The sequence below is a fragment of the Protopterus annectens genome, chromosome 2.part1 (assembly GCF_019279795.1).
Source record: "Protopterus annectens isolate FY-2018-M chromosome 2.part1, PAN1.0, whole genome shotgun sequence".
Lineage (NCBI taxonomy): Eukaryota > Metazoa > Chordata > Ceratodontiformes > Protopteridae > Protopterus > Protopterus annectens.
Genome location: NC_056729.1, coordinates 39,162,175 through 39,186,119, shown reverse-complemented (window position 1 = coordinate 39,186,119; position 23,945 = coordinate 39,162,175). Strand labels below are relative to the sequence as shown.

The following is a 23,945-nucleotide window of genomic DNA, read 5'->3' as shown; positions in this document are numbered from 1 at the left end:
TACCTTGATATTGCTGGAACAGATTTGCCATGGTGAGAACAAAAACGTAGCTGAGAACATCCACTTGGAAACTGTCTGTTTGGACACAAGATGTCATCTTTTCCACCACCCCAAAAAGAAATAAACAGCTGGTCAATTTTTTTTAAAGGGCTTACTTCTGTCAGGGTAACACCTGAGCTGTCTGTGCAATGTCCAGAGTACTCAGAATCCTTCCGTCCAGGTTTTTAAATTCTGAGTAGTAAACTGGGAGATTGACAGCCAGAGTCCTGGAACAAAATGTGCTTAGTTGTCTGTTCTGAAGAGAGAGAAACACATTTATTTGAGGTATTTCCCATGAAAGCATCAGTTCCTAGAAGATCCCCTCCTTCAATTTTCATTTGTGAGGAGTCTTTCCTGGTCCTGCTCAAGTTGTTTGTTACTATGTTTTGCTTTTACAGAATGTAAGATGCTTGGAGAGTTAATGAATGCTGAAGAACTAACTCCCAAACCACCACAGCCTGCCTGTGTAGGGCCTTGTACCTCCCTGCTTGTTGATGTACCACAGGACTGTGGTGTTGTCTGCAATCGCTTGAAGAGGTTCTTGGGACTATAGACGGTGAAGAGGTTTTAAGTCATGAATCGCAGCCAACAACTCCTTTACGTCAATGTGCTTTGTCTGAAAGACTCCACGGGCCTTACATTTTTGCCCCCAGGGAAGCTTTTAACTAATCAAAATATGACATACTGTGGTAGAAATTGGTTTGGAGTCTGAGCAGTGAAGGGGAGACCTAAGTTCAGTTGAATTTGTTGTCTTCAACAATGTAATTCCCTTTTCACAAGGCCCCAAGACTGGAATTTGATATCTAGACAATGCAAATGCTGGGTCTGTGTGTGTTTTTTGTAGAAACCACTGCACTTTTCTTATATGTAATCTGGCTAGAGAAATCATGAGAATCACAGAAGGCATGAACCCTAGAATCCTGAAGAATTCTCTTGCAGAAGTCTGAGACTGATTTGGGAAACTCAATAAAAAATTCCAGAGAAAAATCCACCTTCTCTTGTGTCAAAAAAAGGACTTTTGAAGAGAAGCATCTATAAACAATCCAGAAACATAATCTTGCAAGACAGAGATGAGGAGGATCTTGCAATACACATCTGGAAGCCCAGACGGGTCAAGAGAGACATAACCCAAGTTAATGACTCCTGATATCTGGATAAAGACTCTGCAAAGATAAGCAAGTTGTCTAAATAAAAAAAGAAATGAATGCTATTCACTCTACAATATGTTACTACTGGAGCTAGGCATTTTGTGAATACCCATGAAACTGTAGATAAACCAAAAGGTAATGCAGAGAACAGATAACGTGTCCCAGGAACACAGCACCTTAGAAATTTCCTGAAGCCTACGGTTATGGGGATGTGGTAATAAGCATCCTTTAGATCTAGAGTTACCAAGTAACTCATCAGAAGAATGATAGGTAACAGGTTCTATAAAGCAAACACTTTAATATTTGGAACTTTCACAAACAGGTTTAGAAATGAAAGATCTAAACTTTCACAAACAGGTTTAGAAATGAAAGATCTAGTACTGATCTCCAAGAGGCTTCTTTCTTTGGTACTATAAACATTCTGAAACAGAAGCCTTTAATCCTTTAACTTATGAGCACAGGCAGTTAGTTCTATGTAAAAACAGCCATCCCTAACAATAAGCTTTTGATATTGTGAAAAAATATTGGGTTTCTTAAACAGAAAATACTGCTTTTAGTCAAAAAATAAAATATAAATTATTTTTCTTAAAAGGGCAATAATTTCTAAGTGGACGGGTTATTTGCCAAAAATGAAACACTTAACCTGATAGCTGCTCCTGTGAAGCCTGAGAGGTGCTTCTTCTCGAGACAGCAAGAAAGTACTCAAGAAAGCTTCACTCTGACTGCTGATTTCCCTCCTTGGGATTAGCCAATCAACAGTAAGAAGGACAGAGTCAGGGGGATTAGAGCTTTTTGAAGCTGGCAGGTTGTTGTTTCCTAGGCAGGAAGCAACCCCTATAACCTAAAGGCTAATACAGCACTGGGAATGACAAACATATATTTTATATGCTGAAACCCATGACTTTATTTAGAGGGCAGCTTCTAAAAGTGGTCAGCTAGCAGCTGCTTACTTAATTATTCAGTTGTGTTGCTACTATAAAAAGGGTCATTTTCAGAGCTGGTTTGCCACCTGGCAATGCCTAAAAGGAAGTCTTACAATATAGAGTTTAAAATTAGTACAGCACAGTTAACAAAAAAGAACAGGACAGACTTATAGCTAGGCTATTAAACATGGATCAAAAGCAAATATTTTCATGATTGCAGTTACCAAAGGTTTTGAAAAAGTTAACTGGCCATAAGCTTTCACAGTAGCCAAAAAACAATGAAGGCAGACTTATTTTGAAATTTAAGTCATGGAACAGGGAAGAAAGCACTAAAGAGTAATGTGAAAGTGTGTTGCAGACAATACTTTTACCTTAGCTCACTCTGCATCCTTTGCAGGTTGCTGGACTGACGAAGCTCTGAATTGATGGCATTCACCATTAGGTAGAGGAGATCCAACACAGGTCAAAAGATGCCAAAGGATTACAGATTATAAGCAGAAAATCATTTAATACAGAGTCTTTTATAAACAGACAATAATAAATTCAATGATATTGCTACCATAACAGAAATAACAGTCTGCCTAGCAGTTATGGCTAATGGCTGCAAGCTCGCCACATTATGTTGTTCGTGTATATATTTACATATGTATATATACATATATAACTAATGTCTGTGTTAGACATACTCTACTGCAACTGTTAATGTGCTCTAACTTCCACTAGCCCGATCTTACTTAACTACGTACTGCTCCCAGCACCTGATCCTACATCCCTACCAGTGGGCCAGTGGCCTAACTCTACCTCTAAAACATTCACCTAGTTCTTAGCCTAAATCCTCTGCTCCTCTAATCCCCCTTTCTAAACCTAACATTCTAATTGCTGCCTAAACGTATAACTCCAATTCCTATCCATAACCCTAAAGGTCTATCACTCCCCAAACTTACAACTCTAATCCTACTCCCTAAACCTAAATTCCCTGATCGCTCCATAACCCTAAACTTCTTTTACCCTCCCGAAACCTAAAACCCACTTGTCGCTCCTTAACCCTAAAACTCCCTTCCCAATCTCTAATTCTGAAACTCCTCTCACACTCCATAATCTTAAAACTCACCTCCTACACCCTAACCCTAAACTTCCTACCTGCTCCCTATAACAAAATCTCTTTCCCCATTCCCTCCCATTCCCTTCATACAGCGGTCACACTTACCTCACTTGTACTTGAATAATGTGCTCAGGTAAGCTGCAACAGCTGCTTGCCTGAAGTAATTTTTGAGTTTGAGAGCGAACAGCAGCCTATACAAGCTACAAGACAGTTGAGTTCTTGGCTTTGAGGTAGTGGTCTTCGAGTGCTTGAGACTTGAGCACTTGTAGTAGAACTATGTAATCTAGTGTGTGGATAACCAAAGACTTTGCCACGCTGTGCACTGAGAAAATGTGAGAGTATATTTCTTTATGGAAAGAAAGCCGACGTGATTCATTTAGCTATCAATTTTCTCAACCTGTGCTGCAGTTACTAAAGAGCGTCAAACCCAAAGTGGGGGTGATCTTAGGTGGCTACAAAAAATTATTACAGCTTACACCATAGTTGGGGTAATTTTAGGTGCCACAAAAATTATTACACCTTGCTGATGTCAGCTGAAATGTACCTTTTAACGAATCGTATCACATCTTCTAGAAAAACTGGTAGAGCAATAAGAATAAGGAAACCAGCATTGCCCCTGCTGATAACCTGGCAAATATTCAGTTTAAGGACCTTTCATAATACAATGGTAGTGTAACAGGAGTATAACTATATATGTCCCACAGGTAATTTTTTCACACTATAGTCGCCTGTTTGTAGACCTCCTAACCAATCACCATAATTAAAAAGTAGTTACACTTTTGTGTATTCCTTTGTGACTGTTCCTTCCCGAATGAGCAAGTCACTTGACTATACCTTTAAAAACTGTTTCCTGCTTAGCCAACACCTGCATAATTAACCACAGTACTGTACTAACTACACTGTGAGAGAAGTATACATGGTACTTTATAAATAAGTTTATCTTAAATAATGTATTTGTTTTATTAACCCTTTTCAGACAATACCTAGGCTCCCTCTGCAGCAGTGAAGAAAATATACAGATCAAAATTAATTACATACTATACATAAATCAACATTTTAGTAACAGAATAACAACAAAATTAATTACAGCAACAAACGAAAAAAAAATATATATATACATATATCTGCTACAATTTCAATGAACAAGTGAAATTCTTAACTACATATAAACTCGGTTTGCTCACACTCCACATTTTTGCAAATGTGAGCAGTCAACACACTGTTAAGCAGATACAGGTGTAACTTATTTCCTATAATGTCTAACTGATGCCTCTAAATCAGTTATTAAATGTAACTAATACCTCTACATTTGTTATATTTATGTTCTGTAAGAAAAGGATCTTTGAGCTTAGTCTGGAAGGGTGGCAATGTTTGTAAAACTCCCCTGAAAAGATTAGGAGCCACAGAAATACAGGACTTTTGTTTACTCTAGGTTAGGATCATTAAGTCCTATATGCATACATTCTTACATTAATTCATAATGTATACATTCACAGCATTTACACATAGCATTCTTCCACAGAAGTAACATATATATTGAAGCCACACTCCTATAACATGTCTATCAGTTGACTGAGTATTACAGAGCTGTTAACAAGTTCTACGGACCAGAGGTGTAAAGTTTGATTTCCTAAGCTTCCATTACCTAACTGTCAGACTCTGGGCAAGTCATCTAACAAGAAATACTCCTGGACTGAGTGTAAAAAAGGTCAATGGAGAGAACTGCTCTACCCTACAAAACAAATAAAAATGCATACCTATTCATTCATATACAACTACGAACAATGTAAATCCTTGAGTTTATCAAACTAAATATTAAGACTTGTAACATTTGTTACTGTGTTACAGTTAAGAAAATACAGAGTGATAACTAAAATAACAATGCAAAAGTATTACTTAAAACAAGCATAATAATGCTTGATATCACATACTACCAAGGAAACCAAAGTCAAAAGTATGTTCTACTGTGTTTGGTCCTGCTTAGATTACTTGGACAGAGTTGTACCTGATGCATTACATGAATAAAGTTTAAGTAAAAAAACAAAGTACATGTCCAGTTTAGGTAAACTAGATATTAAATGATTGCAAAAGTGGTTTAACAGGTTTTTTTTTTACTTTTTTAAGTATGGTATTTTAACTCATCTTTGCCTTATATTTTACTATTCAAAAAAATCTTGACTAAGTCTTTCTCTCGAAAGCTGAGAAGTTCTTCTTGGATTTACTGGTTTGCACTAAATGGGTGTATTCTATAAAACTTCAGGCAAGCAAACAAATGAAAATGTGCAGTTTTCTATTAAACAGTCTTTTACTGCAGGGTGGGCTTTATTAGAAGTTATACTGTGTATACAGACACACAAATATATATGGTTATATAGCATTACATTGCTGTTTTTAATGTGATTCTGGGTCCCAGAGAGGTAGATTGGAGGGGACTGTGCCCCCTACATCTCTTTTATTTAATACTGTACCAGCACTTAAAAATGCAGCATCCTAGACAGTTGGTACTTTCAAGAAGTCTAGTTTTTTCAAGAAAATGCAGTAATTCTATATGTGTGTGTGTGTGTGTGTGTGTGTGTGTGTGTGTATCCAAAAGATCCATCATTAACTCTGCCCATTGGGCAAATTGGGCAATCGGGAGATTAAGCTTATTTAAGCTTAAAATGGTTGGTCCCATGGAATTCGGGACAATTCTGAGCTGTGTGTACATAGACAAATATATGTATATATGCATACATAAATATATACATATATATATATATATATATATATATATATATATATATATGTATATATATATGTATATATATATATATATATATACATATATATATATATATATATAGTGTGTGTGTCTGTGCGCACGCGTGTGTTTATACACAGATATTTATAAATACATAGGCATACAGAGAAAGAGATTTGCTTTTGTTGACTGGGAAAGTCCAACTGGGAAAAGCCCATTTTCAGCAAAGGCCTGGGGAGAAAACACTATTACAGATTACAACTGTGTTTACGATTATACAATTACACTGTTGTGCAGAAGGGCCTAGGAAGAAAAGCTCTAAAAATAGCACAGTTCACAACTTTATGTTTATACAGGTTTGTTGTTAAACTAAATGAAAGTGACTAAAGCAATACAAAATATACAGACTTCGAGGAACAGACCAGTATATAAATATAAAATGAAAATATAGACATAAATATTTACACTACTTGCTAAGAAGTATACTACACACTTAACACACTACAGGGAAAGATGGCTGCTAAATTAGGAGCTGTTTAGAAGCCCGAGTGAAAAATCTACAAAACTGCAAAATTATCTCACAGCCTGCAAAGCAAACAACCAGGCAAGCTACAGAAAACAATACCATCAAAATGGAGATAAAAATGCAAGAAAAAAAAGACATAAAATGACAGCCATGTTCTCAAGGCAAGTAGAAGCCATGAACTTCCTAAGAAGGACTGTGGGTGGGCAACAAAACATGCTAGCTAGGTCAGAAAAGTACGCAGCAGAAAACAGAAACAGGCTCAAAGAAATAGAGGAACAACTGTCAGTGAAAAATGATAAATAAAACATCCTGGAAGGATAACTAAAACACAAATATAGATACCCAAAGATACTGCTGAGGGACACTTGGGAAAAACCTCTATTAAAAAACTCATCTTTCAGCCATCGAACAGAACACTGTATGCATCCATTTATTTTCCTGTACTACCGTACGATTTCCTGGTATTGGTTTACTTATTAGTACTGCACAGAAATGTATTTTGTTAATCTCTTTTTTCATATGGCTATCTCTTCGTGATACCATTACTGTATTCAAGTGTTTACTCTTTTGAGAGTGTGTGCATTATTCATTTTTTACAGCCTAATTGTCATATACATTATTATATTCAATTCTATTAAATCTATAAAGTCTTCATTTTTTATATATTTTTTTCTATGATCTGTGATTTTTGATCTTTCTCCTTCTGGATGACTATAATTGTTTCAAATTATTTCCCGATGAAGTTTCTGGAAAATTCTTTTGTGATACATCTTTGTTAATGAGATCCTGTTTTAGTTCCTCTGTTACTTCTTGAGTGTGTAGCTGTTTTTACTAACCATCATACTGGGGTACAGTTTGCCTCTGAGGTTCCAATTCTAATGCCTCACTTCATTGTTGGTCTATCACTTCAGTTTCAATTTGCTTCCCTTTTGGACTACTATGCTGCTTACTTTTCAAAAGATTCTACATCCAAGTTGTTAGTCTCTAACCTTACTATTTAATATCTATCAATTACAAGTGTTTTTGTCTATGCATATCTTTAAATAACTTTGTAGCCGACACATGCAAATCAGATGTCCTTACATTCACCACTGCAGTATACATTACTTATGGGATTACCTGTCATGAAGCCCATAAGTAATGAATATTGCAGCAGTGAAGGCAAGGACATTTACCGTTATGGTAAAATTTTATACAACTGTACTTTCTTACAGCCTTCTTCAGTACATACACTGCACCATTAAAATCAGTCCTCTAGCTTTATCCCACAAGTCTCCCTTTTGGATTTTAAATATTGCTGGTACATTTCCCTTCAATATTAAAACTTCTTCCATTACAGCCTTACAGCCTTACACACACACACACACACACACACACACACACACACACACACACACACACACACACACACACACACACACACACACACACACACACACACACACACACACACATATATATATGTATATCAGCCAGTGTTTCTTCGTCTATGTACCTTTTTGCTTTAATTAAGGATATTAAATTAACACCTAAACATTTTTTAATATTTTCCTGGTAAATTTTTTGTGCCCTATTTTTTCTCATGCTCTTCCTGTGTACTTAAGTTTGTAAATTACTGTGTTAACCGCATAATAATAGCAAAACATCATTTCTTTTTTCTCCTCTACTGTCCACTTTACATCTGTAAGCCTCTTATTTGACTCACTATATTTTTTAACTGTGTGGGTTTTTGTCTTCTTCTGCTACATTGAGTTTTCTAAGATTAATATCAAGACAAGATTTCTGTCATCCATTGAGAATTATACAGGAGCGGTTACCACCAGCCCTTGCCTTGTGCATATGTCAGGGTCAAGTATTTTGTCATACTAGCACAAGAGCATCCACATTCCATTTCTTTCTAACATTTTCCATGACATTTTCTACAGTCTACATTTATTTATTTAATTATATGAATGTTTTAATCAGGGCAGAGCACTGATCCCAGTGGCTCCATTGAGGTTTCAGCCCAGGAGTATTTAAAAAAAAATGAAATACATAACATGACAAACACAGTAAGTGACTTACACAAATATGTAGAAAGCAGTACAAAGAAAGTAGAGTTCTGTAAGTTTCAGTTACTATAACAGTAGGTGTTCAAGTTTTTCACAGCCGCAGTAGCCTACAGGTTATATTCTGTCCAGGAGAAAAAGTCCAGCAAGTCTTCAAGAGTGTCTGGCTAACATCAACACATGAACTGAGGCTTGAAATCCTCAGGGAGAAAACAGCATCCTGGGTGGCAATTTCTTTAAGACATTCTTGACCCCCAAAAATGGAGAGAGACAACTTGTCATGAAACACAAAAATGTTAGGAACACATGGCTCTTACCTCTATGCAAAAAAAAATAAAAACTATAAAAGGATGGAGGGAGGGTGCGGCTACTGCAGTACTTTAGGAATTTGAACATCCACTGTTATGGTAAGCGTAACTTACACAACTGCACTACATTCCTCAACTGTTCTACATTTATCATTCTCATTGCTGCAACAATGAAAGAATGAAAAGAAACACAGTTTACAATGGTTTGTAAAAGGTATGCACAGAGGACCAGTAGCTACCTCTAGAATGCTTCTAGAGCACACCTCTTTCCAACATGCCATCAAAGAAACCAAGGCTCTTGTAGAATATGTCTCGATTCAGCCTGCAACAGATTTGCCATGGTGGGATTAAAAAAAAAAAAAAAGGCAAGGGCAACCATCTTAAAATAGTCTGTTTTGACCCTGCAGACAGAACTTTTGAGGGATGTCTATGCTGACCTACTGTGCATAACAGGCAGAAAGGGAGTGACTGACAGACACACACACACACACACACACACACACACACACACACACACACACACACACACACACACACACACACTAATTCAGAAAAGCAAGTTACTAAGATAGCTATATATCCAATTAAGTGTGGCTGGTGAATACATGTACTTTGTTATCTCTCGAAAAACTCTGGGGTGCTATACTGAAGCAAATATCACTGCCAGGTATTCAACAAAGACTGTCCTAATAAGCCCGCATTTCCAGGATATGATTTGTAAGGCAGCGGGTGTCAGTTAAAGTACTTCCTGAACCCATGCTGGTGAGAGATTAGAAGACTAAACCAGCAGAGATGAAATGTAAGAGGTGATAATGCAACTCTTTCAAGTATTTATAACAGCGGGGAAAGAAAAGGGATAAAACAATCAGAAAACAAAAGTGGGATCCCTTGTTTGTGGACAAGTATCACTGCTGATGCCTTCAAGAGGAGGATCCTTCAGGAGAGCAGCAGAGGTAGCAGTGGCCCTAGTACAGTGAGACCTGACAGCTTCAGGTGGCTTTTTACCATGATGGCTGTAGCAAAAGGAAATACAGTGAGAGATCCACTTGGAAAATAATTTGGAAACTGGCTTTCCTTCAGAGCCAGAGGCAAAGGACACAAAGAGTTAGTCTGATTTTCTGAAAGATTTAGTTCTGTCGAGATAGTAGCAGAGCTGTCTATGCACATCTAAGGAATGAAGGATTCTCTCCCCCTGTTCTGAGGATTGGGGAAGAATGTTGGCAAGTGTATGGTTTGATTCAAGGATGTCTCCATGACCACCCTGAACATAAGGGATGGGTTAGCCTTGAGGATACTCTGTCTGGGTGAAATATGAAAAATGGTTCCAATGACGTTGGAGCTTGCAGCTCAGAGACCCTCCTAGCTGAGATGATGACCAATAAAAGTCGTTCAAGTTAAAAATTTTAGGTCAGCAAAAACTGAGGTCCCATGGAGGCATGGGTTGCCTCCTGGGAGGTCTGATGTAAATCACTCCCCTAAGGAATTGTTACAGCAGGGGATGTGAAAAGATAGGCGGAAGTACAGAGATGTGGGCTGAAATGGCAAAGGTGTGAATTTTGATGTAAGAAAAGGACAGCCCTCTGTCAACCAGGACAGCCAGAATGTCAGAGATAATGGCTGAATTAGGATTGAGGCCTTTCTGCTGGCACCAGATGAAGTATCTTTTCTACTTGGCTGAGTATGACTTCCTAGTACTAGGCCTTCTGGCCTCTTTCAGAATGTCTTGAACTAGTTTGCTTAGGGCAATCTCAGAGAAGGATGCTGGGGGATTATCCAAGCTGACAGTCTGCAGATTGGGATGCAAAAAGTACAGTTTTGTACCTACCATAAATGTAGATGGTCGAGTGTTCACACTGCTGCAGTCATCACACTTGGGTTATCCTGCCATCAAGTGGTCCCGCAGTCGGCCAGAGTTCCAAAGTCCTGGTCCGGCGTCGGTGCTGTTGCTTCTTCCCTGACGTCAGTGCGCCAGGGGTATATAAGATGCATCCGACACCATTTTCTTCAGTTTTTCTTGCCCCAGATGTCAGGTGCCCCCAAGTAGGTAGGCAATACATATAAAATAAAAACAATACCTTCAGTCACAAGCAAATACACCACAAAGGTTGTATAGGATAGAAAGGTATAGATAAGGCCAGCTAGTTCAGAGGGGATGGAGGGAGGGTAACCTAGACTGCAGCAGTGTGAACACTCGAACATCTACATTTATGGTAGGTACAAAACTGTACTATGTTCATCGTGTTATACTGCTGCAGTCATCACACTTGGGTAGAATCCCAAAGCTAAGGGTGGGTGGCTGGTCTATAAAGAGTTAGGATTTGCTATGAGACCCTGCAGAACTGCAGTGGCAAATCCTGCTCTGGATTTAGAGTAAAGAGGCAGGTGGTAATGCTTGGTAAAGGTGTGCACTGAACTCCAAGTTGCAGCCTCCAAAATTTCCTTGTTAAGTACTCCTCTGAGAAAGGCCGCTGAAGTGGCTTGTAGCCCTGGTGGAATGTGGCCTAATGCTGTTTGGGACTGATTTCCCATGCTGTGTGTAGCAGTAATGAATACAGTGTCCTATCCATTTGGATATAGTCTGCTTTGAGATAGCCTTGCCCTGTGATCCTGCAGCATATGCTACAAACAGTTGCTCAGTTTTTCTGATAGCTTTTGTTTTGTCCAAGAAGAAGCGTAGCTGCCTGTGCATGTCCAAAGAATGCAGAAGTTTCTCCCCTTTATTCTGGGGATTTGGATAAAAAGTTGGCAAATGGATGGTTTGGTTAAGAGCCACACTAGATACCACCTTTGGCATAAAGGTAGGGTTTGTCCTTAAAGAAAACCTGTCCCGATGAAAAATTATAAAAGGTTCCACTGCCATTAATGCCTGTAGCTCTGAGACTCTTCGTGCTGAAGTTACTGCCAGGAGCAGAGCTGTTTTCCATGATAAAAATTTTAGATCGGCTGTATTGGCTGGCTCAAAAGGTGGCAGGGTCAGCTTTTCCAAAACAAAATTGAGGTCCCAGGTTGGTGTTGGAGCTCTCCGGGGCGGTCTTATGTTTTTAGCCCCTCTGAGGTACTGCTTTAGCAAGGGATGAGAGAATAAAGGAGGATCCGTGTTATAATGTGCTGAAATGGCAGAGGCGTGGATCTTAATTAATGAGAAGGATAGGCCTCTGTCCAGCATCTCAGTTAAGTATTGTAAAATCTGAGGAATGTTTGGAAGAAGAGGATCTAGGCTTTGAGCCTGGATCCAGGCGCAGAATCTCTTCCATTTTTCTGAGTAAACTTTCCTGGTGCTAGGCCTCCTGGCCTCCAAAATGACATCCATAACCGCTTTAGAGAGAGGTGTTGCTTGTTTGACTAATAAATCTGCCATGCAGCCAGGTTTAGGTTTTTGAGCTGACCGTGCAGGATCTGATTGTTTTGTTGAGTCAGAAGGTGTGGAATTTGAGGCAAAATCCATGGTGGGCCTTGTGCTAGGTTCCTTAAAATAGGGTACCAGTGCTGACATGGCCAGTCTGGAGCAATCAGGATCATCTGTGGTTTCTCTTGTCTGGCTTTTAGGAGTACCTTTGAAAGGAGAGGCAGAGGCGGGAAGGCATAAACTTTTAGGTTCTTCCAGCTGAACAAAAGAGCATCCACTTTCTGTACTTGTTTGTGATAAGTCCTTGTGCAGAATTTTTGTAGTTGGCAATTCAGTGGGGAGGCAAAAAGATCTATGTCTGGGCATCCCCATTTTTGCGTTACCATGCTGAAGATTTGTGGATTCAATTTCCATTTGTGAGGGTCCATGATATTTCTGCTTAGATCGTCTGCCAGAGTATTTTTCTTTCCTGGCAGGAATTGTGCTTGCAGGTGAACTTGGTACGTTAGAGCTGTGTTCCACAAGGTCATGGCTTGCCTGCATAGGGGGTAAGAATGAGTGCCCCCTTGCTTGTTTATCTATCACATTACTGTGGTGTTGTCTGTCTTTAGTAATAATTGTCCTGGATGCAGAAGATCCTTGAAAGCTGTTAGGGCATTTTGCACAGCCAACATCTCCTTTTGATTGATGTGAAGATGCATCTGGTCTGTGGTCCACTTGCCCTGAATGCATTTTCCTGCCATGTGTACTCCCCAGGCGTAATCTGAAACATCTGTTGTTAAGAGTCTGCCTGGCTGTGGGTAGGGTGAAAGGCTGACCCTTGTTTAGGTGACATGCCTGTGCCCACCATCGAAACTCCTGTTGTAGGCAGGGAATCAGTGGTATTACTGCTTCTAAACTGTGAGAGTGCCGAGTCCAAACACTTTTTAGGTACCATTGTAGTTTCCTCATATGCAGTCTAGCATATGGTATTAGTAGTATGCAGGATGCCATGAATCCCAGGGCCTGCAGAATTTTTCTTGCAGGGAGATGGGACTTTTTTGCCAGTAGTTGAAAATATTGAGTTAGTTGAACCTGCTTGTCTGGCGTGAGGCAAGCCATCTGGGCCGTTGTATTTAAGCTGGCACCCAGGAATGTAATCTGTTGTGAGGGTACTAGTTTTGACTTCTTTTCGTTTACTGTGTACCCTAGAGAAGTTAGCAACCTTTTTACAAATGCCAGATGCTGTAGAAGAATGTCCTTTGTCTCTGCTTGAATGAGGCGGTCGTCCAGGTATGGATATATTTCAATTCCTTTTTGTCTGCAAAATGCAATTACTGGTGCCAGGCACTTTGTGAAGACCCTGGGCGCAGTAGATAAGCCAAAGGGCAGTGCAGAGAATTGGTAGTGCATTGTATCAGCTTTGAATCTGAGGGACATGCAGGTATGCCTCTTTGAAGTCCAGAGTAACATGCCAAGCGTTCTTGCCCAGCATGGGTAGAAGCTGCTGCAATGTCAACATTTTGAATTTCGGAATATCCAGGTAAATATTTAGAATTGAAAGGTCTAATATGGGCCACCAGGCCTTGTCCTTTCTGGGGACCAGGAAGAGTCTTGGGTAAAATCCTTGCCCTTGTTCCTGCTGTGGTACTTTTTGAATAGCTCTCATGTCCATGAGGGCTGAAATTTGTTTCTGTGCCTCTGCCCATTGATTTTGTGGCAGGTCTGGCATTCTTTTTAGCCTTGGTAAAGTATGAAAGTGGAACCTGTAACCTTGAGACACAATAAGTTTTGATAAAAAAGTGCTAGTTTTCCCCCCAAGGGGGCTTCCAAAAGGGAAGTGCTTGGCGAACGAAGGGGAAAGTCATTGTGACTGTTTCCTGTAAGGTTGAGACTTGTCCTCACCTCCTTTTGGGGTTGAGGTGCCCAACTGTCGTTGTCTGTTTGAGCCTTGGGGTTGAGATCTGCCTCTTGGGCATCTGTATCTGCCTCTCTGTGGTCTGTCTGACACTGGAAAGGACCAATTTTTTTGTAGGCCAATTTCTGCTAAATCGAGGTGGCTGTACCTGTAAGAAATCCTTGACTGTTTGCATAGATTTAGCTTTATCCTCCATTTTCTTTAACACTTCTTCTGCCTTAACACCAAATAAGGTATCATGCTGTAAAGGAACATCCAATAATTTTGCCTTAACATGATCAGGTAAGCTCGGTTCTTTTAACCAGGCATGCCTTCGAATCACTGAACTTGTAACTGTGGCTCTACAAGAGGCCTCTAGAGAATCAAAACCACATTGCAGAGTATGTTTTCCCACCTGTTCAACTGCATGCAATAAATCCTACATTTCTTTACAATCAGGAGCTTCTGAGCTTGCAAGCATTTTCTGTTTTAATTGAGCCATTAAATATTGTTGGTACTTAAGCATGTGAAACTGGCAATTTAAAGCTCTTACTGCTAAAGTTGCAGATGTGTATACTTTCTCCCCCCCATCTATCCAAAGCTCTGGAATCTCTGTCAGAGGGTACTGGATTTTTTGCAATGGAAGCCTTAACCTCTTTTGGACCCTGGGAAATAGTTTCTGGATCTGCAGAAGGGTTTTTATAAAGAAACTTGTGAGAGTCAGGGACTCTGTAGTACCTATCTGGCTTGGCTGGTGCAGGCGGCAAAGAATCAGGAGATAAGCTAGATTCAGAGAACACATCATCCACAATATCTAGCACAGGTGGAATAGCCAGGGGCCTGTGCTGAGGCAATAGAAGGAAATCTCTGAGCCTTTTCTTAGATTCTGAGTAATCCTGACTTTCCCAGTGGAAATGCTCCCTCACGGTATGTAAAGTTTCCCCAAAAGAATAATCCTCAGGAGGAGAGGCTGAAGGGATAGATTATTCAGCATCAGAGTCCTCATAGGGGGGTAGAGAGTACCCCTGGTCTGAAGAGGAATCAGAGGAAATGGAAACCTGATCAGAGGAATCATAGTCTGTATCCTGCCTAGGCCTTTTCTCAGGAGGGGGATGGGAACCCCTGATTAAAGTAATGAGGTCTTCGGCCATTTTAAGCATCTGTTTCTTAGGCATGGAGGCTTGTCCAGGAGAATGCTGTACTTGTTTCTTTGTCTTTAGTGGTACTTTTGTCTTGGCTGTAGTTTTAATGGTAAGTTCAGAAGGTCTGAAAACACCCTCAGAAGCCGATGCCTGCTCAGCGGCTCCAGACCCATCTGAGGGATTAGTTTCCATAGGCCCAATACCTTTAGTATCAACAGGCCTAGTTGTCTCCACGTGGGAGTCGGAGGCGGCCTGTGGCTCTGAGGTAGCGGGTGTCAGGGGCTGCGAAAGCACCTCACAGAGAACCGGCGACTGGCCTAGAAGAGGCTTCGTTGTCGGTTTTGGACCTCGGATGTCTGTCTTTATCCTTATCCTTGCGTTTCTTTGCTATTGCGGTCGTCGGTTGATCCGACGGCATTGTATAATTGAACCTTCAGCCAAAGTAGTGCAATGAAAATTCAAAACGCCTTTTAATAGTCCGTTTGTTAAATCTAGCACAAAACCGACAACTAGTGACGTCGTGATCAGGGCCTAGGCATGGAATACAGTAAGAGTGGAAGTCCTTATGAGGTATTTGCTTTCCACAAGAAATACAATTATTAATTTTTTCTGACATCGGTCTGAGGCAAGAAAAAAGTTTCCCCAATGGGGTACTTAGCTTTATTGGAGACTTCGGATCTGAAATTCGACTTTGAAAATCTCAGGAGTCGGCCGACCGGCACTTGCGAACTGCTTCTGTCTCGGGCCTGATTAGAAGCGGAGGGACCCGATGGCATGTCTGACTCTAGAAGCATCTGGACAGAGGCCTGTGCCACTATCTGAGATGCAGAAGGGGGCTGCAAAAGCAGCTCTCTTTCCTCAGTGATAATGAGCCTTGGGGGGTTTGGTCCTGTGCGGTCTGTCTCTGTCTTTATCTTTACATTTTTTCGGAAGATCTGCTGTTGGATAGCTTATGGAAGCCATATCGGAATTCGAGGACTGTAATCGGAAATATCTGGCTACAATAAGGTCCCAACGATGAATAGTTCTGGCGTTAAACAAAGCACAGAATCAACAACGTGGATGAGGGAATAGGCCTAGACAAGTGATGCAGTAAGAGTGGAAGTCCCGGTGTGGTATTTGCTTTCCACAGGAAAAATAATTATTAACTTTTTCTGACATCGGTTAGTGCAAACAAAAAAAGGATCCCCAATGGGGTACTTAGCTTTTTGAAGACTTCAACTTCAATTCGGAAACGAAATCCAGGTAGCGGCCGACTGGCACTCGTGCAAACTGCTTCTGCAGAAAGACTGTTGTAATGGCATCGGCTGCCTTCCTTTATACCACTGACGACCTCACGTCAGTCTTAAAGCGACAGCAACCAACGCAGAAATACTAAGTCTCTGGTATTCAGGCCGGCCGAGGGCTACCCTGGCAGGGATAATCCAAATGTGATGACTGCAACAGTGAAACGCGAAGAACATAAACTGTCATCCATGCCCCTAAGGTGGTCTTTTTTACTTATCTTTCCTACACTTAGGGAGCTCAACCTCAGGACAACCACATGACGCCATTGGACGATGCAAAGTAGATGGGAGGTTAGGATCTTGGCCCTACGCCTGATAATCCTACAGTTGAAATGGGCGCAGAAATGACAATTAGGAACATAGTGATCAGGGTCTAGACAACTGACACACAGCGAATGGAAGTCTTGGTGTGGGATTTGCTTACCACAGTGGAGACCATTGTTAACCTTATCTGACATGGGTTAAAGCAAGAAAAATAAAGTATTCCCCAACAGGGTAATTAGCTTTCAGACAACTCCCTGGTACAGATCAACTGACACACTGAAACACTGCTTTGGGCTCCAACGGTAAGAAAAGACTGATATCATGTCGTTGGCTGGCTCCCTATATACCCAAGCGTACTAACATCGGATAGGGCATCCGCCAGCCTAAGCAGGAGGGAGATTTTTAATCTGGTAGTCGGCCGACCAAGGACTTACACTGCAGGAAATCCTACAAGTCAGGGCTAAAACATGAAGAACATCTGGGCAGGCTTTCTGTAAAAGGTACAGTCTAGTAAGGTACACATTCAATGCTGTAGCATCCAGGTCTAGATATCTAGAAAGTTAACAGTTTTCTGTAAGGTAAGTATATCAAGGGCATCTTTTAGCTTCTTTTAGTGTGTGTGTTTGCACATCAGTGAATTTTAAAATCCCCTTGCAAGATATTTTTAACCTGGAGACGGTTTACAATGGACTTATAAAAAAAAAAAAACACTGATACAGTTTGACGCTTTCTATGTGTGCGTGTGTATGCATTACATTTAACAATTATGGTGAGCTACATACATTTGTTGATCAGACAGCTACAACAGACTCAGTCAGAATCAGTTTCAGTGACATTATGGAAATGGGATACAAGTTCACAAGGAATGTATTCTGCAGACAGTCCTGCAAATCGTTGTTCTGGGTTTTAAAACTATAGATGAACTGAATGAATGAACTGATGCATCCTGGAAGGATAAAAGGACTAAATTCAACCTGATTACAAGTGGTAACTGCAGGGAAATATGTTATACAGAAAACATTATAGTTGTGTCAAGAGGGGTTGGATAAAATATGACATACCCCAGTGAGAATAAAGAGTTAAGCGTATAAAGATAAGAATCCTTCAGAAAACCTGCATATTAAGAACTATAACTCCTTTGTTTAAGCATGTATGAAAAGTTTTTTTCTTTGGCATAAACTTAGTACATAAGCATATATAATTCAACGAGCTTTATCCACTATGCAAAATTACACAGGTTAATACAAGGCATAATTAAGTAGGGGGGAAAAAGAATTTATACAGCATGCAGGAAAAATGGTTGGCCTCCAACAGATTACATTTGAAGTCTATGCAGTCCAGCATTAAGGAGTGTTACAGTTGTACAAATACTGACTGGGAACAGGTAGCTGTCCTTTTTTGTAAGCATACAGAAAATGTTAAGAGATTGAGGCAGATGGCGAGTATGTATTACTTTAATATGACAACTGAGGACAGAAGAAATAGGAGAATGAACTCTTCAAATCTGTTGTGATGCAGAGGTGGCAGAGTTTTTAAAGGTTCTGCTGTATACTATAACTTAAAGCTACCTTTGTTAATTAAAAACATATAAACCTGTTATAACTGGCAGCATGTACTCAAACTGGAATCAGGAATGTTTTTTAATAATCTGTTCAAAGACACCATCTAATTAAAATGCCACTGAAGGGCTTCCATCAACACCTTAAAAATCCCAAGTAAGACAACAAAATGGACATATACATTGTCAAACAAATGAATTACTTTAAATAAGATGTACTCAGGAATCTGAAAATGACAAATGAAATGTGGTAACTCCTCCTCCTTACCAAGCTTGACACTTTGTACTCTTCCTCCAATTCTGTCGGATGCTTCTAGAACTGTGACATCAGTGAACCCACTCTCCAGAAGTGTTTTTGCAGCAGAAAGGCCTGCAAGTCCAGCACCAATCACTACTATTCGAGGGTGTCGAGTTCTACGTAGCCCACTACTAAGAGGATCATCAGTGCTGCCTGAAGATTCACAACTTTGCATGCCGTCCTAGCTCACCTTCTAAGTGTCCTGGGGAAAATTCAAATATAAATAGAAATCAGTGAAATAGAATTTTTTCCTTTAAGATGATCATTTTCTCTGTTCTCGTGAATGTGGGTGAAGACTCTAAGCATGTGTAAAACAAACTTCCTAATAGCACTGCTGAATGACTATATCCTTTTAGAAATGTTGTAGACTTGGTCAAACGTTTGACTACCAAAGCTGACAACCAGGGAGGATTCAGATGATTTTTATTTTCTTAGGAAAGCACGATAAGCATGAATAAGAAGTTATGTACCTACCATAACATTCCATGTTAGTTGTCTTCTTCTCGCCTTCTTTCTTACTGGTTGGGTTCGGAGCCGATCCTCGGCTCCGACTCGGCCAACTTCAAAAGCTCGAGAGCTGCTTACTGGCTCGAGGCCCCCTATATCCCATGATGCCTGGCGCTAGATACCCAGATCTCGTTTGGTAAGTCTAACTGCAGACATAATAATACAGGAATCCTATCCTAGAATGCATAAATCCTACTGCAGAGACTACTAGTCAGAAAGGAATAGCCAGAGAAGACTCAGCCAGTGAAAGAAAAATATACGGAACTCTTCTCAGTCTACTAGGATAAGGGGATGGAGGGTGGGACGCAAGAAAGAAGGCGAGAAGAAGACAACTAACATGGAATGTTATGGTAGGTACATAACTTCTTAATGTTAAGTTGTCTATCTCGCCTTCATTCTTGCTGGTTGGGACAGCGTCCCTAGCACCTCAATCCTGGGTGGCTCATCGGAACAGACTCTTCAGAACAGTGGAACCAAAATCAGCTCTGCTCCTGGAGGCCACGTCCAGCTTATAATGTGAAATGAAGGTATGAGGATTGGCCCATGTAGCTGCTGCACAAATAGCTTCCACTGGCAATCTTGCCTGAAAAGCCACTGAAGTAGCTAGAGCTCTAGTGGAGTGACCTTTTGGTTTAGCAGGAAGCTCTTTATTCCTTAGCTGATATATCAATGTAATAACAGACGTCAATCACCTAGATAAAGTTACTTTCGACACTGGTAGACCTTGTTTACCCTCAGCATAGGACAGGAACAGCTGGTCTGATTTTCTGATTTGCTTAGTTCTATGCAAGTAAAAATGTAACTGTCTATGAACATCCAACTGATGCAATTTGTACTCCGCCTTGTTGGAATAATTTGGAAAAAACACAGGGAGATCAACAGACTGATTCAAATTATTCTTAGAAGAAACCTTTGGAAGGAAGGAAGGATTAGTCCTGAGAGAAACTCGGAAAACTAGATAAGGAGGGCGAACACAAAGAGCTTGAAGTTCAGAAACTCTTCTGGCTGAAGTAATTGCAACCAGAAGGGTCTTCCAAGAAAGAAACTTCAAAGAACAAGAAGCTGCAGGTTCAAAGGGGGGGCAATATCAGGGAAGCTAAAATCAAATTTAGATCCCACGGAGGTGGGGGATCTCTCACTGGGGGCCTGATTAAAGTAGTCCCTTTGAGAAAGGCTTTACAAAGCTTATGGGACATAATACTAGTATCTGATAGGCCTGTATGAAAGTTTGAAATTGCAGCTAATTGAACTCTAATCGTGGCAGAAGAAGATCCAGCATGAAAAAGGTCTGCTAAAAAATCCAAAATATGGTGCACAGGGGCTGAAAAGGGATCTATATTTCTAGCCTCTGCCCAGAAAGAGAAACGTTTCCACTTACTATCATAAGTCTTTCTAGTGGTAGACTTATGCGATAAGATGATTTCACGCACCGAGTGGGAGATGTTAGGAAGCCTGGCTAAGGTCGGAAGTGGAGCAACCAACCAGTGAGCTGGAGAGATTGAAGGGATTGGTGCAGCCTGTCCGACTGATGGATCAGGAGGTCTGGAACTGGGTCCAGGGCTGCTTCAGAAGGTGATGATGCAGGAACGGGAACCAAATTTGTCGAGGCCAGTAAGGGGCAATGAGGATCATCTTGCATCCCAAGATGGTAGCTTTCTGTATTAGTTTGGGAATCAGGGGAAATGGAGGGAATGCATAAAGAAGCGCCTGAGGCCAATCGTGAACTAGACCGTCTCTGGGGGAGTGTCCGGGAAGAGGGAGTAGAGAGAAGAAATTGTTGCACTTGCTGTTGAAGGGGGTGGCAAAAAGGTCGCAGCAAGGCTGACCCCATTTGTGGAAGATTTGATCCGCCACTGTCTGATTGAGACCACTCGTGAGGCATGAGAATTGCTCTGCTCAGCCTGTCTACTATAACGCTGGACTTCCCAGGGATGTGCGCTGCTATCACTGCCAGAGTCTGAGTGCTTCTCGACATAGAGGGTAGGACTTGGTTCCGCCCTGCTTGTTGATGTACCACACTACCGACATATTGTCTGTTTGAATTGCAATGGTCCCGGTGGGAAGAGAGTTGTGAAGAGCTTGCAACTCCAAAAGCATGGCCCTCATCTCCAAGACATTGATATGCAAATGGTACTTGTGAGGCTGCCAGGTGCCTTGGACTGTTCTGCCCTGAAAATGCCCCCCCCCCCACCCGATCAGGGAGGCATCCGTGGTCACCGTAGCCACTGGAGGAGGAAGAGAAAATGGTCTGCCCTGGGGTACTGATGGGGAAACCATCCACCAAGCAAGTTGGTTTTTGCATGTCTGTGTGATCATTATATTGTGAGACATTGGAAGTTGCTGGAAAGACCATTGGGTGAACAGCATCCACTGACGAATCCTCATATGAAAACGAGCAAGGGGAACTAGTATGATAGCCGCTGCCATGAGACCCAAGGTTTTTAGGATGAATCTGGCCTGAATTTTTTTGCATCCTAATAAGACCTGCACATGTTGGCGAATGTCTAACACTCTGTCTAATGGCAGTCTCGCTGACATGTCCTTTATATTTAAGTTTGCGCCTATAAAGGTAATAGATTGACAAGGCGACAATGCAGACTTTTCGAAATTTATTGTGATACCTAGTTTGGAGCAAGTTTGGATGGTGTAGTCTCTGGCTCGCAGCAGGTGATGTCTGGTGGTAGTAGTAAGGAGCCAGTCGTCTAGATATGGAAACACCTGGAATCCTTGCCGTCTCAGGTGAGCGGTAACTACTGCCAAACATTTGGTGAACACCCTGGGGGCTGTGGTGAGACCAAAGGGCAGAGCTCTGAACTGATAATGACTGGCTTCCAGCCGGAAGCGGAGGAATCTTCTGGAGCGTCTGTCCATTTTGATATGGTAGTACGCATCCTGAAGATCTATGGAGCACATCCAATTGTCCTGACCCAGAAAGGGTATAATGGACTGTAGCGTGACCATCCGGAACTTCGTTCTTTGAACAGACCTGTTTAGTGTGCTGAGATCCAGAATGGGTCTCCAGTCCCCGGTCCTTTTTGGTACCAAAAAGAACTTTGAGTAAATTCCGGATCCTTGCTGGTCTGCTGGGACTGGTTGGATGGCTTTTTTTCTTAGCAGTTTTGATATTTCTTGAACTGCTTGATCCCTTAGATTGGGTGGAACATCTGGTAGGGATTTGTTGGGAATGTAGGGAGTGCAAAAGAAGGGGATTTTGTAGCCTTCGGATATGATAGACAGTACCCATTTGTCTTGTGTTATACTTTGCCAGGCTTTTGGGTACAGCGATAATCTTCCCCCGACTGCCTCCGAAGGTGACAGCCGGGCAGCACCTCAGGGATGCTGGAAGGGCTTGTCAGAGAAAGATTCTCTGTTGCCCTGATTTTGCGGACCCCCTCTGCCCCGAGGGCGGCGTCTATTGTTGTTCCTTCCTCTGCCCCTGGAGGGGAACTCTCCACGTGTGTCAGGCACGGCTCTCTGGGGTTTCCGGAACCACATCTTCCCACTCTTCTGACCCTTGGGATACGGTCTAGAAGGAGTGGAAAAACGGACTCCCACAGCAGAGAGAGTCTTGCCTTCCTACTCACACCTGGTAAGGGTATCCTTCACCTGTGGTCCAAAAAGAGCAGAACCATCAAAGGGGGTGTTAGTAAAAGACACCCTGAAGGGTTCCGCAAAGTTACATAACCGCATCCAAGCATGCCTCCTCAAGGCCACGCCTGTGCCTGCGGCCCTACTCGCTCCATCGGCTGCATAAGAGATGAGCCGCATGGAGGAGTTTACTACCGAATTAAGAGCCACCAGCTGGGAGGCAACCTTGGCCTGGGCCCCCGCAGCTGATGGATCTTGAAGGGTATCTCCTAGCTCTTTAAGGAGATCCCTTTGAAGGCGGGTAAAGTGGCACAAGTAGTTCAGCGACCTCATGTGGGTTTTGGTTCTGACGTCGGAACCGACTCAGCCATTAGCAAGCTAAAGCTTTAGAACTAGAGCTCCCTCACCCTACCCATACTCCCTTGCTCCTCCCAGATACCTCAGAACCGAGTTTGTTGACAATTGGTGGCCTCACGGAAAAATATTCCAGAGTACAGCAAAGCCAAAAGTAGCCCAATTCCTGGAGATGATATCAAGTTTGTAATGTGAAATAAAAGTGTGAAAACTTGCCCATGAAGCAGCCGCACCAATGTCTTCCAAAGAAACCCTAGACCAAAAAGCCTGAGATGTGGCTATGGATCTCACAGAATGAGTTCTGACTTGCCTAGGTAGAGGAACATTCTTCAACGAATAAGCATAAGAGATACAATTCCGCAGCCACTGAGCTATGGTAGCTTTGACAACAGCTTTCTCTTTTTTGGAATATGAGAAAGCCACAAACAACTGGTCAGATTTTCTGAAAGATTTTGTTCTATCTACATAAAAGCACAACTGTCTATGAATGTCTAACAGGTGCAACATATATTCTCCCTTATTTTGAAAATTGGGAAGAACACTGGGAGGTTGCTGGATTGATTAATGGTACTTACTGAAGTGACCTTGGGTAAGAAAGAGGGATGAGTACAAAGAGTAACTCTGACTTCATGAAAAATAAGGTAGGGGGATTTGGAAGATAAGGCTTGAAGCTCCTGCACTGACACCCTTTGGGCAGAAGTAATGGCTACTATGTAAGTTGTCTTCCAGAACAAAACTTTAAATCTGCCTTTGCAGCGGGTTCAAAGGGAGGCAAGATCAAAGCTTGGAGAACCAACTTGAGATCCCATGGGGGTTAGGATCTTTGACAGTGGGACAAAGAAGAAAAGTACCTCTAAGAAAAGCTTTGCAAAGCCTCGAAGAAGGTAAGGAT

General features: G+C 41.5%; 1 protein-coding gene across 1 annotated transcript in view; it reads right to left on the bottom strand.

Moving 5' to 3' along the window:
• The window catches only part of SMOX (spermine oxidase), a 416,267-nt gene that overhangs the window by 374,053 nt on the left and 18,269 nt on the right, over positions 1-23,945 (bottom strand). Inside the window, exon 2 of the mRNA XM_044062005.1 lies at positions 18,575-18,806. Coding sequence (XP_043917940.1) covers positions 18,575-18,779 — 205 coding nt within the window. The 5' untranslated portion in view covers positions 18,780-18,806. The remainder of the gene's footprint in view (positions 1-18,574; positions 18,807-23,945) is intronic.